This window comes from Nannobrachium achirus, assembly GCF_963921795.1.
Source record: "Nannobrachium achirus genome assembly, chromosome: 15".
Classification (NCBI taxonomy): domain Eukaryota; kingdom Metazoa; phylum Chordata; class Actinopteri; order Myctophiformes; family Myctophidae; genus Nannobrachium; species Nannobrachium achirus.
Window position 1 is genome coordinate 42,607,027 of NC_137822.1, and position 19,328 is coordinate 42,626,354.

The 19,328-nt window shown below is 43.9% G+C and overlaps 1 protein-coding gene across 1 annotated transcript in view; it reads right to left on the bottom strand.

The window, feature by feature from the left end:
- Positions 1 to 19,328, bottom strand: part of LOC308299869 (metal transporter CNNM4) — a gene marked incomplete at both ends in the record, with an annotated part of 66,011 nt that overhangs the window by 17,108 nt on the left and 29,575 nt on the right. The window contains 2 exons of the mRNA XM_080743651.1: positions 573 to 669; positions 15,623 to 15,792. Of these exons, the coding sequence (XP_080599777.1) occupies positions 573 to 669; positions 15,623 to 15,792 (267 nt within the window). The remainder of the gene's footprint in view (positions 1 to 572; positions 670 to 15,622; positions 15,793 to 19,328) is intronic.

Genomic DNA, 19,328 nt, shown 5'->3' on the forward strand with positions numbered 1-19,328 from the left:
TTCCGAACCAACTTTTACGGTCCGGAACCAACTCGGTTCTCGGTGGAAAAGCTCACCTCTGGTTCATCCCATAGGCGGCAGAAAGAACCCGAACCGGTTCTTTGCCGGTCGAAAAGCGCCCAGAGTGAGTGGACAGGTTTCTGAACTGTCCACAGCCTTCCTCTGAGACACAGAGTGAGTGGACAGGTTTCTGAACAGTCCACGGCCCTCCTCTGAGACACAGAGTGAGTGGACAGGTTTCTGAACAGTCCACGGCCCTCCTCTGAGACACAGAGTGAGTGGACAGGTTTCTGAACAGTCCACGGCCCTCCTCTGAGACACAGAGTGAGTGGACAGGTTTCTGAACAGTCCACGGCCTTCCTCTGAGACACAGAGTGAGTGGACAGAAATGTCAGCTTCTCTAGAGTGTGGACACATGATATGTACATAGTATACTAGATATGGTCTCTGTCAGGTGGGAACCTCAAATGTCCAAAACTGTTACTGTGTGTGTGTGTGTGTGTGTGTGTGTGTGTGTGTGTGTGTGTGTGTGTGTGTGTGTGTGTGTGTGTGTGTGTGTGTGTGTGTCTCACCCGCTGACGGTGCGTTCAGAGCCATGACTCCGTAGTGGGAGAACGGTCCCGTCTCAAACTTCATGTTCTCATTACCGGCCTCCACCTCCACCCGACCCTGTTGAACACACACACACACACACACACACACACATGCACACACACACATGCAGACAGACAGGGTGGAGTCAACGCTAATATGAAATTCTAAACGAGAGTGAATACCAATAGAAGCATATTGGGGCATTTTTACTCATTCCACGATTACGCGCTGCTTACAAGTTATATCTCGTTGTAAAGGTGACTAATAAATGATACAAATTATACAAAATGCAATACCAATTGGTATAAATAATCGACCGAAGTTACGTTTCTAAACGTTTTGTAATATACAGTATAATAGAAGTGTATAATAAACAAGAGGAACTATCTGTTTTATAACAGTCAAATGAACAACACTTCACTGCTGTTTGTACTGTGGGCCAGAGGTTCTTAAAGCGGGGTCTGGGGACCCCCAGGGGTCCTTAACTCATCTGCTGCCATTTAACAATACCTTCGTACTCCCACCTGCCATAAGTCTCCATAGACTTCCATGTAATTCATAGTGCATGGATCATGCACACCCATGCCTAGATCATGCACCACGTGTGTCCACATTGCTCACAGCTTTCAAACAAAAAAATCCGAATGGAAATCCGTTCAGGCATTCATGAGATAACAGCCATTATGTTTTCCTAAAATGTAAACAAAGATGGCTGCCATGCTTGAAAGATGGGGTTGCTATGGGGGTTAAACATGCGATTTCGCGATTGCTATCATGCCTACAACATTTTTTGGGGTCAAAATTAAAAAAAAAAAAAAAAAATGATTTTTTTTTTTTTTTTTTTAATTTCCGGGATTTACGGGCTTGGCAGGGAGGTACAATGGGATTTTTTCGGGATTTTCGGGCTTGGCAGCAAATGAGTTAAAAGGGGTTCCAGGCCCCCCACCCTCCAGCAAAACTAGTTAATTTAGCATCACAATCAGTTCAACCACCATACACCAGCTACAGTATGACATTTTCATTGTTGAATAATTTAGATCTTCCCTTCTGGTGGGGTCCCCCGCCACGAAGTCTTCTCAGACGGGGGTCCACGTCCTATCCCAATACAGATCAATATGAGGCTCATTGGAGACGAGACTTTGTGGGAGCTTCTGCGCTCTGCTCTGCTCTGGGCTGTCCGCGCGGAGCTCTCTGATGTCAGGTAACAGAAACACTTTAAGGCTCTTATGAATATTACATCCCAGCACTCTGAGCGCTCGCTAAGGTTGCAGTATCTCCAGTATCTCCTCTCGTCTCTTACCTCACATCCACACTCACAACCACAGCTAGAGTATCACCTGTTGCTTCTCACTGACATCACCTCATCCCCCCAATGACTCTCAGGAGGAAAGGCACTGACGCACACAAGACACACACAACGCTGACACACACAAACACACATGCAGAGGTGTCGCACCGCATTCTGGGCCCTGGGTACAAGGATTCACTGCGAGCCCCCCCATTATTTTGTGCTTTAACTATTGAAAAATAGCAGATATACAAGCTTGCAGCGCGGCACCGAGTGCCTTGTAGATCTGCTGTTTTTTTTTTTTAAGTCTTTGAATATTTCAAATCCTTCTACAGTTTTTTTGAAAAACCTATGTTTCTTTGTCAGTGGTGCTCAAACCTTTTCATGTGAGAAGGACCCTCAAAATGATATGTACTATTTGACCACGGACCCCCATCTCAAAATATTTAGTTCCAGGGACGCCCTAGAAGCAACATTTGAGTTATAAATGTTCGCTTAAAAAATACATATATTCAAAGATTTGCACACATTTTCACGACTTTTCAAAAATAGCAGATCTATAAGCTCGCAGCCTGGCTCTCAGTGCTGCGCTGTGAGCTTGTATATCTGCTATTTTTCAATAGCAAAAGTATATAATAATTAAGGCCCCCCCACCTTGGGCACTAGTAACTCAGTCCCACTTCCCCCCCATCCCTTGTGACGCCCCTGCACACACACCACTGACACACACAAACACACACACGCAAACACAACGCTGACGCACAAAACGCACAAACCCTTCTTGAAGTGCTGCAACAGGAGCAGCCGTTCTCAAGTTGCATTGAGAGTGTCAGCATTCAATCTATCCACACCTTAGGTGTCAACAACCAAGTCTCTACACGTACACAAACACAAACACACACACACACACACACACACACACACACACACACACACACACACACACACACACACACACACACACACACACACACACACACACACACAGAGTGCAGCAACTTGCAATGGGTCTGGTTTTAATGATACTCGAGGGCAGGGGTTCCCAAACCTTTTTTGGCTCAGGGCACCCCTATACATTTTCTTTTCATCCAAGGCACCCCTATATTATATTCATAATTTTCACTCCCAGCACCTTATATTTATAGCATATTTTAGTGATTATGTTGCAAGGAAAATGTTGAGATAATATAACCCTTTTGGTTAGAACTGACTGAAAATAACATTTTAGTTCAACACTAACACTAAGTTCAAGTTTAAAATTATACTAGAAATTGTGACCAAATAAATTCCCCAAAATATAAAATTATCTTGCGGCACCCCTGGACTGCCGTCACGGCACCCCAGGGTGCCCCGTCACCCACTTTGAAAACCCCTGCTCAAGGGACCAGTGACCATGATAGTACCTGTCTGCCAAACTACTTCAGAAGAGTGAGGAACACCCAGGCACAATAACAGAGGGAGCTACGCTGATCTCCTTCCCCCCGGATTCGGCGCAAACATGGGGATGGATTCATTCTACCATTATGCCACCAAAATGTGGAATGTCCTACCCCCCAAAAAAGTATTTTACATTTATTTATGCAATTCCTTTGATTTCTTTTTTTTAAAACTCATACCATGCCAAAAAGACGATTTCTATAATGAAATCGTCTTTTTAACTATGGCCTTCCCTGCCAATCGTCTTAAAAAAAAGAAAGAAAAAAAATCAAAAAAGTTTTTTTTTTTTTTCAAAAATGTTTTTTGGACCTCCAACAATGCACTAGGCATGATCGCGATCGCAAAATTGCATGTTTAACCCCCATACCAACCCCATCTATCAAACATGGCAGCCATGTTTGTTTACATTTGAAGAAAACATAAGGGCTGCTATCTCCTGAATGCCTGAACGGATTTCCAAGCGGATTCTTTTGTTTGAAAGCTGTGAAAAGCGTGCACATGCATAGTGCATGATCTGTGCACAAATTTGTGCACCAGCGTGCACACTATTTTTTAACCCTTTGTACCATTTTGGTGGCGAAACGGCAATATAAGAGGTCCCACTTTACATTCGGCACCAACTGTGTTAACACTATAACTGCCTTTTAATCTGAAGTTTGCTTGGTGCCTTGGTGCCGCACCGTTTCCTCCAAAGTCCGCCGCTATTATTTTGAAGGGCCGGAAGGGGGTTGTTTTTGTTTTTTTGGATTATCACTTGACGGCAACGATTACGTCATCTAGTCACATGACAGTGTGGGTCCAGAAGGGAAACATGGCTGCGCCCAGCCGAGAGTACAGTGTAGAGTATGCAGACCACCCTTTGTTTCAAAATGTCTCTTTTGGAGTAAATGAAGTCTCTTTATGGGCCTCTCAATGGATTTACTATGGAGGACGTTCACTTCGCGTGCACGCCCGATGTGCGTTGTAAACAAATCGCGGACATTACCGATCAACGGCAGCAGAACAGTTAAATTATATATATATATATATTTTTTAAATAAAAACAAAATGTAATGAACAAAAAATAAAGGGATATTTACTTGTGATCCGTAAAAAGTTGTCCATGGCCCACTTTAAAGTCACCAAAATGTGACATAGCTCTGTTTACCCCCTCCAACTGTAAATATGTTCCCCTTTTCAACTGTTTTTATTATATTCTGACACTTGCTTTGGCAATGTAAACGCATGCTTTCACATGCCAATAAAGCTCCTTTGAATTGAAAATTGAAATTTTGTGTGCGTGCGTGCGCGCTGTTAGGATAGCCTGATCATGTCCATGATGTGTGTGTGTGTGTGTGTGTGTGTGTGTGTGTGTGTGTGTGTGTGTGTGTGTGTGTGTGTGTGTGTGTGTGTGTGTGTGTGTGTGTGTGCGCGCGCGCGTGTGTGTGTGTGTGCTGTTAGGATAGCCTGATCATGTCCATGATGTGTGTGCGCCCCAGGGTGAGCAGGGTAATCCCAACACAATCACACACAGATGGGGGGGAGGAGGAGGGGATGGGAGGGGGGGGGGGGGGGGGGGGGGGGGGGTGCGTGACTGATTATGTGTGTGAGGGGGGAGGGGGTAACCTTGACCTTGAACTATCAGAGGGGCTGCAAGCCGCACACTTTCAATTTAATGCTTACTCTGGGAGAGCCGCAGCATACTGTATGCGTGTGTGTGCGTGTGTGTGCGTGTGTGTGCGTGCATGCGTGCGTGTGACTGACTGTGTTTGTATGTAAATGGTAAATAAAAATGGTAAACGGTGCATACTTTATATTCAGCCCCTCAAACCAGGACCCTTAAATCAATGCACAATGCAGTGCGAGTCGAGTCTCAAGTCGTGCATGCATGGCGACTCGCGTGCGTCTCGAGTCCCCATCTCTGCTGTGCGTGGATAAGGATGTGTGCATGCATGGTCTCTATGGGCTCAGGCTGGAAACAATGGATGCATTGTTCAGTTCAGTGCTGCAATGTTTGTTTAAGAGTCTCCAAGGTCCTGTTGTGTTGTTGGCTTTGCAAAGCGTAGATAGAGCTTTGCTTGTACAGTACAGTACAGTAGGTGGTGCACTGCAGGGGAGTGTCTAATACTGTACTGTATTGTATGCAAGCACCTGCACACATATATAGACATCAAAAGGGGCTTGAGCCCCTGCCCTTTTATCCGTTTCTAAAAAGTGCCCTCTCCAGACCATGAATGCAGTTTTTACTATGGTGAAAGAAACGCAAATGCCCCTCTTTCCATGCCATACCTTGAAGGCAGCATTCAAGAGAATTGACCAGTCGCTATGCCCCTCCTAAAGCCGTCCTTGTCCAATGCCAAGTTAGCAACAGGTTACTAACCGCAGCTGACTTGGCAAGCTGCCATGCCGGCGCGCATCGGTGTACCGCTAGTCTGGCTGCTAGATAGAGATGGGATTTATGGTTCTTTGAAGTGAGCCGGATCTCTGAGATCCGTTCCTTTCAAAGAGCCGTTCAAAAGACTGCTCATTTTAGTTACTGGTTACTTTGTAGATTTTGATTATGATTGCAAATCACTTCCACCCAAATGAGGCCTATACATTTTGGCCATTGGATACATTTCTGGCATTTGAAAATAGGTGATCTACAAGCTCACAATGTGTCACATTGCGATTCATTGTGAGCTTGTAGATCGGCTATTTGCAAATTATTTTTCTACATTTTACTCATTGGAAAACCTGTGAAACAGGACATTCTGCATGAGTACGTTCTAATATTGGTACTTTAAGTACATTTTGATACCAATACTATTTTACTTTTACTCAAGTACATTAATAACATTCCAAACTTGATTGCAGTATTGATAGGTTTATCTACGTAAAGAAATTTAGTACTTTTCTCACCACTGTTCATTAGAAAGGAACGGCTCCCTACTGTGAACCGAATCATATCGTTCATTTCAAAGAGTCGTTCAAAAGACTCGATTCGTTCGCGAACGTCCCACCCACTCGCTTCCGTGTCACAAACACTGAAACAAAAACAGAACGGATTGCACTGACCTACACAAACCCACGGGAATAATTTAGGAGCACTTCATGAGAAAATATAACTGGTAACACTTGTGTACTGTATGTTAATCTGACTTTAGTATAGGCTATTGTTTTCTTCCTGGACGTGCGTTTGTGGCAGGTTTAACATGGGATTGACAGCTGGCTTCTCCTCCTCTGCACGCCGCCATGGCAGCTTGCCAAGGCACCCGCCTTAGTAACATGTCGCTAACGTGGCATTGGGCAAGCACGGGTTTAGGAGGGGCATAGCGACTGGTCAATTGCCTTGTCCAAACTCTCTCTGAACTTGAAAGCAGCATCTTATGTTGAAAGAATAATTGTCCTCTGTGTAGAAATCAAGCATCAGAAATAGCCGACCTCCAAGCTCACAACGCGCTGCAACGTGTTGTGAGCTTGGAGGTGGGCTATTTTCGATATTTTCACCAAAAGTGCCCTTTTAGAAATTTCAGCCCCTGCCTCTCTAACATTCTCTGCACTATGTATGCATCAGTACTGCATCACTACTGTTTCTTGATGTTTTTATGTTGCACTGCAAGTGACTGAGGGGGAACGATATTTCATTTTCTGTATGTTTGCAAGTATATGGAGAAAGTGACACATAAAGTGATTCTGATTCTGAACTACAACTGAAAGTTGCTCAAGTCCAATTTTCTGTATTGAAATTTTGAAATCTTCCAAGTGAAAATAGCAGATCTGAAAGCTCACGACGGGGTCGAGCTTGGAACGGTTAATTGTGGGCAAACGTACTTTTGGATCCGGGGGGGTTCCACTTCATAGAAACGTTCGTCTTTTAAACGAAAGCTCTCCCCCCCAAAAAACACATACTGATCAAGTGAAGTGCTACTCTCATCAGTGTGTCTTAAGCCTTGGTTTTCTCCATGCATGCGTCATGGTCTCTGCTCCCCCCACCTCTCTCTCTCTCTCTCTCTCTCTCTCTCTCTCTCTCTCTCTCTCTCTCTCTCTCTCTCTCTCTCTCTCTCTCTCTCTCTCTCTCTCTCTCTCTCTCTCTCTCTCTCTCTCTCTCTCTCTCATCTCTCTCTCTCTCTCTCTCTCTCTCTCTCTCTCTCTTATGTAAGATGATCTTAGTGAAGGTCAGGGTGACTAGGATGCCCCTCAGCAAGATGAGAGAGGAGGAAATAAGACAGCGTCTAATCTAAACAGCATGTGGATCTGCCAACCAGTCTGTAATACCAGGCACTCTAGGACACACAATATGACTACAATGATGTGGGCATATTGTACATATGATGCAAAGTTATTGTATCAACCATTTAGACCGGGTACGCATATCTGTGTCACCATTTAAACCATGGCTTTGCAAGCTTGTAGATCTGCTATTTTTGAAAAATCTTGAAAATCTTGTGTGCAAATCTTTGAATGTATATATTTTTTTAAAACGCAAATCCTTCTTTCTCTTGGTCTCTGGAACAGAATATTTTCAGATGGGGGTCCGTGGTCAAATACATATAATTCTAGGGGGTCCTTGACAGGAAAAGGTTTGAGAACCACTGACATAGATACATAGGTTTTTCAGAAAACTGTTAGGATCTAGAAGGCTTTTTCTTTCAGGTCTAAATGGGTTGACATATGCTACCAGGCAGATTGGAAAATAACATTATATTTATATATATATCTACCATATTCACTAAAACAGTTACATAATATATTGTAGCTTTAATGAATACAGCCTTAATGTAAGAAAGAAAAGCATCTATTTCATCATGCCATATCTATCCAACCTACGGTAATTGTTTGTTTATTCGTATTATTTTAGCAATAGAGAGATGTATTGTAAGCCATCGTCTGGTTGACATTAATTAAACTGATTATGCATCAATCAGTTCAAGCTTGAGCTTTTGTGAAAATAATTTTGCGATAGTTATGAACGGCAGGCTATGAATGTATCTGCATCTTTATGAATGTATCTGCACTGAATCTCTCTGTGTGTCTGTGAGAACCCAATCTGGGAACCCATCGTCAAAGAAGAAAGTGCGACACCTATCGGTCTGTCTCTCTTCCGTAGCGTTCTCTGAGGCTGTCTCGAGAGATTAGTGAGAACCACACAAATGGTAAATGGTGCATTTATATAGCGCTTTTATCCAAGGCACTTTACATAGATTGTGCATTACATTCACCCATTCACACACACATTCATACACCGGTGGCGGAGGAAACCATGCAAGGCACCAACCTGCTCACCGGGAGCAACTAGGGGTTCAGAGTCTTGCTCAAGGACTCTTCGACATTAACTCAGGGGGAGCCCGGATTCGAACTGGGAACCCTTCTTGCTCTAATAACGGTTTCTCTACCCCTGAGCTACCCCTGAGCGATGCCCAACATCTCTCTGTGTGTCTGTGTGAACCACATCTTGAGAACCATCTGACCGATCGATTCACAGAGCACCCGGGGGAGAGCTGTGCTGAGTGGGAAGTCGGTGGGATCAGCGGTTGTCCAGAATCTAATCTATACTAGTATAATCAATACTATAATCCACCAAATCTGTGTAAGTGTGTGTGTGTGCTGCAGGAGGACAGAGGAGGTCATCATAACATAACATAACAACATGCATGATGACACATATTCCCCCCTTGCATCATTCACCACATGCATGGCCCTGAGTTGGCCCAGCACCACCCTACATACCAGCACCACCCTACATACCAGCACCACCCTACATACCAGCACCACCCTACATACCAGCACCACCCTACATACCAGCACCACCCTACATACCAGCACCACCCTACATACCAGCACCACCCTACATACCAGGGTTCATACACCACCCAGCACCACCCTACATACCAGCACCACCCTACATACCAACACCACCCTACATACCAGCCCCCCCCCCCCCCCCCCCCCCCCCCCGAGTTGGCCCAGCACCACCCTACATACCAGGGTTCCCCAACTAGTTTTCCCCAAGGGCCAAATTATGTCTAGGGTACCAAGCCGAGGGACACAACATTGTAGGGGGTGACGGTGGCGTGCCTGCTACTCCAGTGACAGTTCGGATATCGTCGTTGTCGGGTGAAAATCTTTTGCATTTATCATTTTAAAAATGATTTAAACTAGTGAAAAGCTGAAACAAAGCCCAACTGACATCACTTACTGACATCCCTACAGTGCACACATTTGGAGATGACAGATCACAGACTGGCCTCGTTCACAGAACACCATATATGGGCATAAAAGAGAGACAGATAGACAGACGGATACGACGGGTATTGCCCAACTGGACATCAATGGTGACTGTTCTGCCCAACGGGCACCAGTCTGGGTTCTCCAACATTACTTCTGAGACTCCTACATTCAATCCCTCATATACTGTGCTGTGCACCCCCGGGCACAGGACTAGTAACTATACATCAAAATCAAATCTCTGTACCCGTCTGTCTGTCTGTCTGTCTGTCTGTCTGTCTGTCTGTCTGTCTGTATGTCTGTCTGTGTCCCTTTTATGCCCATAATCGTCTCTGTCAGGTGGACACTGGAGAACTCAGGATTCAAAAAGAAAAAAAAAAAAAAAAAAGTAGCAGATCTACAAGCTCAAAATGGGTCGCTTTGCTTTCAAACTTGTGGATCTGCAACTTTAGGATGCTGTGTGACGCTGTAGTACGGCGATAATTCACAAGAAAACACAAAAGGTTAGAATAGCGATGATATACAGTATGGAGATCCCTGATGTCATAGATTGACCACCAAGTACTGAGATAACACTAAGTGCTCTGACAGCGTGAAACTACAAAGCGCTACAGCATATCCGTCACTGTTTAAGTGTTGCCCAACACACTCATTGACATGAGCGTACACACACCCGAAGTGAGTTTGAAAACATGACCAATGATGAAAAACTCCCATACCTACTGGGAGAAATACAACAATGCGCAAACACAGCAGCAAGATTTGTGAACTGTTGCGACAAAAGAAGGCTAGAAACACAACCACCCAAAGGACTACAAACCATGGCTTGACATCTATACGGTACCTACTGCACATACAGTATGAAACAGAGCTGCTACCTTTAAATGCATTTTGAGATTAAATAATGCTGCTATTTGTTCGAAAAGCTTTATACCCTGTATATATATATATAAAATGTCACAATGCGACATAGCTCTGTTTACACAATGCTGTACCCCCTCCAACTGTATATATTATGTTCCCCATTTTCAACAGTTTTTATTTTATTTGTGACACTTGCTTTGGCAATGTAAACGTATGTTTTCTCATGCCAATAAAGCTCATTTGAATTGAATTGACATCATCAAGCATGCATCCAACGAGCAAGAGAAATATAAAGGCTTGTGTTAGAAGGACAAGGGATCTGGCTGGCAGTGGCGGAAATAATTTAAAAGCAGGAATTCACAGTGTGGAGAGAGAAGGCGAGTGGACATTTTGTAGCTTAGTGGTGGGCGTCAAAAGCTACTTTGACGCCCACTATACCCATATACCCAAGTTTACTATGAAAACCGGCACATCTTGTCCACGTATCCGTGTATCTCTGAAGGTCACGCCTGACACTGTGGTTCCCCTGACACTTCACTGTGACATCACAGGTATTTTCACAGGTGACATCACCTGTGTAAAAGTCCATATGTGGGTATTCCCCAGAATCCCTTTTATGCCCATATATGAAGATCACTTTATTTTCATGTTGCTGGCTTCCATTGAAATTGAATGGAAGCCTGTATCTTTGTAGCTGTCGATGTGAACACAGCATTAAAGCATAAACAGCTTAAAATGTGCAGAATAAATCTTTAAAGTGACTACAGTGATGACCACAACCATCATTATAACAGTGCCAGAACCATAATGGATTCAGGTACACAGGACCTACATGGAAACAAGCCCTGGGCTTATTTGGGTTATCCTTTTAGCATTCTTTTGAATCAATCTGTGCAGTGCCTTTTAATTATCTTTCTTTGGCAAACCGTTAACAAAGTATTCAATCAATCAAAGTCTGTTACTTCACAAGGTTTTGTCTTCTATTCATGGTGAGCCAAACTGTTGTTGTGGACGGCCAAAAATGGAAAATACTGCCATGCTTTTGTGGAAGCAAAGATTAAGCAGGCTTCTATAAATCTATAAAACTAGCCCTTACCCGTTCAAAGATATGAGCTCCAAAATGATGTGCAGTGTGTGGGTTATGGGATGTGCACTGTGCACACAGTATATGAGGGATGGAAAGTAACTTTAACTGGTGCTTGCATGATGTAGGAGCATCAATGTAAGAAACCCGTTTCCTTTAATGGCTACAGAGATACTGTCCCCCCCCTCCCCCCCCCCCCCCCGCCCACCCGCCTGCACACACACCCGCCCGCCTGCCTGCACACACACACACACACACTCCCCCCGTGTGTGTGTGTGTGTGTGTGTGTGTGTGTGTGTGTGGGTTTGTGTGTGATTGTGCATGGCCTGAACAACAGCGCCCCTCCCTTAACATGTGTGGTCACAAAAGGTACTGTAGGCTAAATAGATATAGATACACCATAAAAATGCAAATATACAGCATCCGATTTGCGAAAGTGACAAACGGGCTTCACAGTTATGTCAGGTGTGTTCATATGCTTATGGTGATGCGATTTCAGATCAATTGCTCCAGCCACTGATGAGAAACGCGGTTTCAGACAGACAGACACTCAGACAGACAGACATTCCGAAAATTATATGTTAGATGTGCAAAACAAGGGTTTGTGCCAGCCAGTCTCACCAGCGGTTGGCTTCTATTAAATCAATCAAGGCTTTCCTCATAAACCCTAAAAAACTAAAACTGAAAATGAAAACCTAAAACTGAAAATATCAAGTTATTCAACTCGTCTCAGGACCCACACAGCAGCTCACATGTGCATCTTAGTTGCACCTAGGTGTAAGACTCTAAACGTGGGCATTGTTTCATCGTGGTCAGAGCCCAGAGCCCCAATGGGCTTCCACCGTTAAATTAAAGTTAAAGGGATATTTCACTGCAAAAACAAAAACGTTGGGTCATGTTATCGTCTAATAAGACTTTTGGGAGCACCCGGACAGTTTTTAAGTTGCTTGATTCAGTATTTACTAGATATTTGATATTCATTTTATCAGACAAGCCCCCTTCAAACTCCATTTTGACCATGATAGATTCATCGACACAGATGGTTTTCCTGATGCGACCGTTAGGTCGCAAGTTACTATGAAAAGCTCCACCGGCTGGCTGTCTGTCTGTCTGTCCGTCCGTCATGTCACACTTTTGCCCCTACTCTATCTCTGGCACCGTTGGCCCTATCAATGCCAAACTTTGCACACACACTCCTTGGATGGCAAATCACAAACTCCAGCCCTCACATGGCCCTCTTCTAGCCCCACCATCAGGCTGATTTTTGCAAAACACATTTTTGGACACTGCTCCTACAGATTTTGCCCTAAAATCACGCAAAACGGTACACAGTATCTCTACAGTCATTTCATTAATATGGATCTGTCCCATTTCCCATATTTCCTCCTGATTGGCTACGATTGCCTTCTAAAGTTTGTGTATGCGACGTGACGGTCGCTCATCTCCCGATTTAGGGAGTCTTACTGGTTTTAATTGGTTAACATGGAGGAGCGGAAGAAGAACTGCATCTGTGCACTAATGCTTGCACTTTTGGTGTAGTTTCAGGTGTGATTAATATCTCTTAACTAATAATACCTCAACAGGATGTGGGGGTGGATATGGTAAAAGCAACTTTGTTTTTAGACGTTGTTTCGTCATCATCCACATTGCCATGACAACACTGTGTGTCACTCATGCCTAGTCTTAACACAGTGATACTTCCACCGTTTTAATTTGATACTTTTGAATTTCAATCCTCAAAAGTAACAGTTTTGAACATATGAGGTTTCCACCCCACAGAGACGACATCCTGCACACATGAACAAGGCCCTTGAAATGCGAATATGCACGCACGTGCGCGCGCACACACACACCTGAAGCTGCACTTTAGCACATGCTATGACAGGGGTGAGCAATTATTTTCTTCCATGGGGCCACATTAACCACAACAAATATTGTGTAGGGCCGGGCCAAAATGCAGTGCTCCCCGCAAACTAAACACACGCCTTTACCTCCGACTTCAGTAAATCAATACTTAGCAGTCCATTTTTTGTTGAAAACCCAGCATCCAGCAGATATACAAGCTCACAGCGCGGCACCGAGTGCCGCGCTGCGAGCTTGTAGATCTGCTATTTTTGAAAAATCGTGAAAATTAGATTTTTGACCCGATTACATAAGTGTCTTTTGAATCCTTCTAAGATTTTTGGAAAAAAAAAAAATGTTTCTATGTCAGCAATCTGGCCAGCCATCGTCAAAGAAAAGGTCCTTTTCACTTAACTGGAGCTCAGTTAGTCTGTTCTCTCTCCAGACAATGTTTGCACACATTTTCACGACTTTTTCAAAAATAGCAGATCTACAAGCTCGCAGCGCGGCACTCGGTGCCGCGCTGTGAGCTTGTATATCTGCTATTTTTCACTGGTTAAAGCGTTCAATAATTCTAGGCCCTAAATGGGTTAAATGATAATAATTTCACTCCACCCTCAGTGGGATGGCCTGCTACTGTAGGTCACCTACATAATAATTAGACCCGTTTCATCCCACAGGGGCAAAATAATTGAGTTTTCAGCTTCACCCAGCGGATTTCTGCTGACAGTATTAAGCACCCTTTTCCACTGACATGGCCCAACACCACACCACTCCACTCCACACAACACACTTTTGCACTACACAAGGACCTGGGTAGAGTGGTGTCAAAGTGGTACTAAAAAGGCATCGACTCCAGAGTAGGTCTGAGCTAGGCCAAACAGGGCCAAACACTTCATTATGACTGATCACTCACTGAATTTTCATTTAGACCACCAGGATATAATTGTAATACATGATAATAGATTGTAGTGTAATTGTGACCGTCAGGTCGCAAGTTACTATGAAAAGCTCCACTGGCTGTCCGGCAGTCAGTATGTCCGTCACGTCACATCACGTCACCCTTTTGCCCGACTCTTATCTCCGGCACCGTTGCCCCTATACTATCCATGCCAAACTTAGCACACGCACTCTCCTTGGCTGGCAAACCACAACCTCCGCCCCTCATTCCTCACAGGGACCTCTTCTAGCGCCACCATCAGGTCCATTTTTGCAAAACACATTTTTGGACACTGCTCCTACAGATTTTGGCCTAAAATCACGCAAAGCGGTACGCAGTATCTCTAAAGTCATGTCATCAACATGGATCTGTCCCATTTCCAATATTCCCTCCTGATTGGCTACGATTGCCTTCAAAAGTTTGTGTATGTCTCCCGATTAGGGAGTCTTACTGGTATAATATAATAGTGTTTTTTCACTTAATGCCAATAGCGAGGGGACAGCGCTATCTTACTGCAGTGGTTCTCAAACCTTTTGGGCTTCAGTACCCCCTTTTCCTGATTGCTGAATCCAAGTACCCCCTTTAATCCAGTGACCCATACCAGTCTGTAACCCTGACAGTGTACAAATGGAACCAAATGGTTCCATTTGTACACTGTCAGAGTTAAGGGGATACCTTGACATTTGGTAGTTTGAGAAACACTGCTCTAATCGACAACATTTTGACTAGAGAATACTGACATCAAAAGTCCTGTTTTTATGTCAATATGTTGAAAATAAAAGTAAGTAGCCTGTTTTCTATTCAGTAACAGTAAAATTCGTACTTAATTTGGTTTAAAGCTACGTATACAGAGCAGCACGTTCACATACATTTGTCAATGTTTTATCATTAAACATAACAGTAAAATAAATGTTTCCATGTTCCATGTTCTTTCAAGTACTCCCTGTAGTACCTCCGCGTACCCCTAGGGGTACACGTACCCCCATTTGAGAAGCGTCTAGCAGTTTACCAAGCGTGTTTAGGAAGGGAGCGCTCGTTTTATGGTTAGATGTCACAGTTATTGTCCACGCCATTCAGTTATTGTCCACGACATTGCAAGCGGCGCGAAGGCCAGCGGACCTTGGTCCTGCTCTTCGCGCCCGAGCGCCGCAGGCGCGAGTGGCCGCGAAGAGCGGGCCAGCAATCGTTATATTTATGCCCAGGCCGTAAGGCCTGGGCAAGCCCACCATAAACGCATTCTATTCACCTCCTCTGCGCGGTCCAAGTGACTACAATGGAGCGCTCCCTACCTCCGGTTCAGCCAATCACAGGGGGCTCGGGGAGGGCAGGAACTTGTACAAGCTTGGGTATCCACTAGACGCATTTGAGAAACACTGTCTTACTGTACCTGCAGAATGAGTATGAAGAAGTCGGCAGGTTTTCCTCGCTGGTAGATGAAGTGCTGAGGCGAGCGCTTGTCGCTCTCGTCGAACTTGATCTCCTGGATGACGTCAGGGTGTCTGAGGATCCTCAGCAGCACCTTCTCTGTGATGGTGCAGGGGCTGAACAGCGCCACCTCTGGGCAACATGGGGACATGAGGGGAACAGAAATGAAAAGGACATTAACCCATGTAGATCTGCTATTTTTGAAAAATCGTGAAAATTAGAATTTTGACCCGATTCTATAAGTGTCTTTTGAATCCTTCTAAAGTTTTTTTGAAAAACCTATGTTTCTATGTCAGCAATCTGGCCAGCCATTGTCAAAGAAAAGGTCCTTTTCACTTCAACTGGAGCTCAGTTAGTCTGTTCTTGAGAGATTACTATGTCAGTGGTTCTCAAACCTTTTCATGTGAAGGACCCCCAAAATGATATGTATTTGGCCACGGACCCCCATCTCAAAATATTTAGTTCCAGGGACCACCCAGAAGCAAATTTTTTGTTACAAACGTTCTGTGCCGCGCTGTGAGCTTGTATATCTGCTATTTTTCACTGGTTAAAGCATTCAATAATTCTAGGCCTAAATGGGTTAAGGCTATGTTCACACTGGCAGCCGCCAAATCCCATTTCTCGATCCAGATTGGAATGAGATTGCTTTTTGTCACTTCCCATTAAGCCACAGACTATGGTGTGCTATCATTAATAGAGGAAGCATACTTTGTTTATCCGTCTGCCCTACAACTTGCACTCCAGTCGTGCAAAAGCCTCTAAATGACGCAGAAATGTATACTGCATAGGGATGGAGCCCTAAACAAGGGTAGCTCGATAACCCGATAACAAATGTATTGAGTACCCGGTAATGGTATCAATAAGCTTTGGGCTTATCAAGCCTGTTATCGAGCACAGCGGCCCATGATGTCATGTTTAAACAATCAAGACAAGAGGCGATCAAGACATTATTACAGTACTATTCATAATATAAAGCCATTTAACACATATTGCACACTAATGACGGATTGTTTTAATGATATTTAATGATAATATTTTGTTACTTTTGTCAATTGTCATCTTCATGGTGGTCAGCCACAAACTCACAGCACAACAACTGGCCAATAAAAAAGAGATACCAGTTATGTTCTGAATTTGTCGTCTCATATCGTTCCACAAAATATTAGAAAACGCTCAATAGTGGGCTTGATAAAAGCCCGGCTCAATAAGATGGATCGATAAGGTGCTCATTATCAATAAAAATTAACAAGCTACATCCCTAGATTTCAGTAGTCTACTGCATGCCATGGTAAATCAAATAAACTACATGTCATGCCATCAAATTTCATATTTACGAACAAATTACTTACGCCCTAAGACTTCAATCGGACTTGTTCTTTAAAAAGATGGACTCCAGCTACACCAATTTTGATGGATCAAACTTCTTTTGTTCCCTCAAATATAAATGCTTTGATTTCTCATTCTGCCCCAGCTCTCTCAATACCGTCCCACTTAGACTCTCTCTCCTCTGCCATATTCACATAGTATTCACATAGAATACACTGTTCTACTGTATTATCTATTCCTAACGTGCGTTTTTCGAATGTGCTTTTTGTTTGTTTGTTTTGCTTTTTTGCCAAATAATAATTAATAATTTTTCTACAAGTGGTATACAGCTGAAAAATGTGTAAGAAAAAAAAAAAAAAAAAACAGTTGTGAAAATATGTTTGTTATATTTGTACAAGTTGCCTAAACTGAAATAAAAACAAAGTTCATTTTTTTTTTTCATATTTACCATACAGTTTGTATTTGTATCATTATTGCACAATACAGGGGTGGGGTGGGGGGGGGAACCAGCCTACTTGATACCATGCAATACAGGAGTGGGTTGGGTTGGGGGGGCACCAGCCTACTTGATACCATGCAATTCAGGAGTGGGTTGGGGTGGGGGGGCACCAGCCTACTTGATACCATGCAATACAGGAGTGGGTTGGGGTGGGGGGGCACCAGCCTACTTGATACCATGCAATTCAGGAGTGGGGTGGGGTGGGGGGGGGGGAACCAGCCTACTTGATACCATGCAATACAGGAGTGGGTTGGGGTGGGGGGGCACCAGCCTACTTGATACCATGCAATTCGGGAACAATGCAAGTGGTACCTGTTCTCCCTCTGTGTCCCCAGCATATGGATATACCTCTACCTGTCTGCCTGTGTTATTGGGTTAGCCCTTATGCCCATATATGGAGGTTACCGATGTCATATGGGTGGGATTGGCGGTTCTGGACAAGCAGATGTCCATTATACTGTATGCCCATATGTGGGCATCTTGCTTGAACAAGCGATGAAGGTCTGGAACTATTTAAGTGCATATGCACTACCCGTTGTACCCGTCAGTCTGTGTCCCTTTTATACCCATATATGGAGATCTCTGTGTCCATCCCTCTGTCTATCTGCCTGTGTTCCTTTTAAGCATGCCAATATATGGATCCTGATGTCATACAACTGGACGTCCATATATGCCAATATATGGGCATATCGGTTGGATCAGCCGTTCTGGACAACCGATTATCCGAACTGGATGCTTCAAATACACAGACTGATAATGGGATGACATGTTGTTTCCGTAGTGTAGTGGTTATCACGTTCGCACGACACGCGGAAGGTCCCCGGTTCGAAACCGGGCGGAAACATCTTTTCCTTTTTTGAGCGGTGCAAATCGCTCCTACGTCTGGCTTTGTGTGTAGGTCCCTATGTATGAGTGTCCGTATGAGCACGGAACTCCACAGCTCTAAGGTCTTTTTGTGTTAACCTTTTAGCCTCAAGGGAGGCCAAAAACAACCTGGCGGAGAACTGTGTTTTCAACCCTGTTTTCCCTTAACTTTAGATCAAGTTGAAGATAATCATCTTTGCACTGCTAAAATGCTGGACGCTAAATATTAATTGTGGGTTGTTTAAAGCTAAAAAGGTGAGGTAAGAAGAGAAATGTACAAACATCAGACACACATATTGCATTGCTGTAACAAGACACACAGATTGCATGCTGTGATATAGAGAGAGACACACTCATTATGGGGGAAGTACTGGGCTGTTACAAAATCACAGGGGTGTTCAAGAAAGAGGAACTTGTCCACAGTGATGCACAGAGCTGCAGGTCTAACACTGAGGTCTAAATGATGTGTGTACAATATCAAAACAACAAATGCAGAAGTAACTTGGTCAATCAGCAGACCGCAGTGATGGGGAAAATCAGCGGCAGCCTTTGCTAGGTTTCACCAGTTTCAATTGAAAAGGGCTTCGCCTTGGGGAAAATGAATCCACCCAATAACGAAATACTCTGACAAAAGTCTTTATATACTGTACCGTCCCTTTCAGAAGGGACAGTGGGCTCTATACCACAGCAGGATAAAAAGATATGCTTCACTCTTATAGTGTGTTGAACCTATAATCTAACGGTGGTCTTACTTGTTGAGTTATTGATTTAAAGCTTTAGTTAATATTCAAAAAACACCTCCTTGGATCTAATTATCAAAATAACTACTCTGATACCACACCAACAGTCAAATCCAGCAGCGAGTTACAGTTGACAGAGGAGGACCACTGCATTGGGTCACAGGCAGAGGTTTCTGATGTTGAAACTAGGAGGGACTGAGAGATGGATGTAGTTAGATTTCAGAGCGAGTCGTGCCATG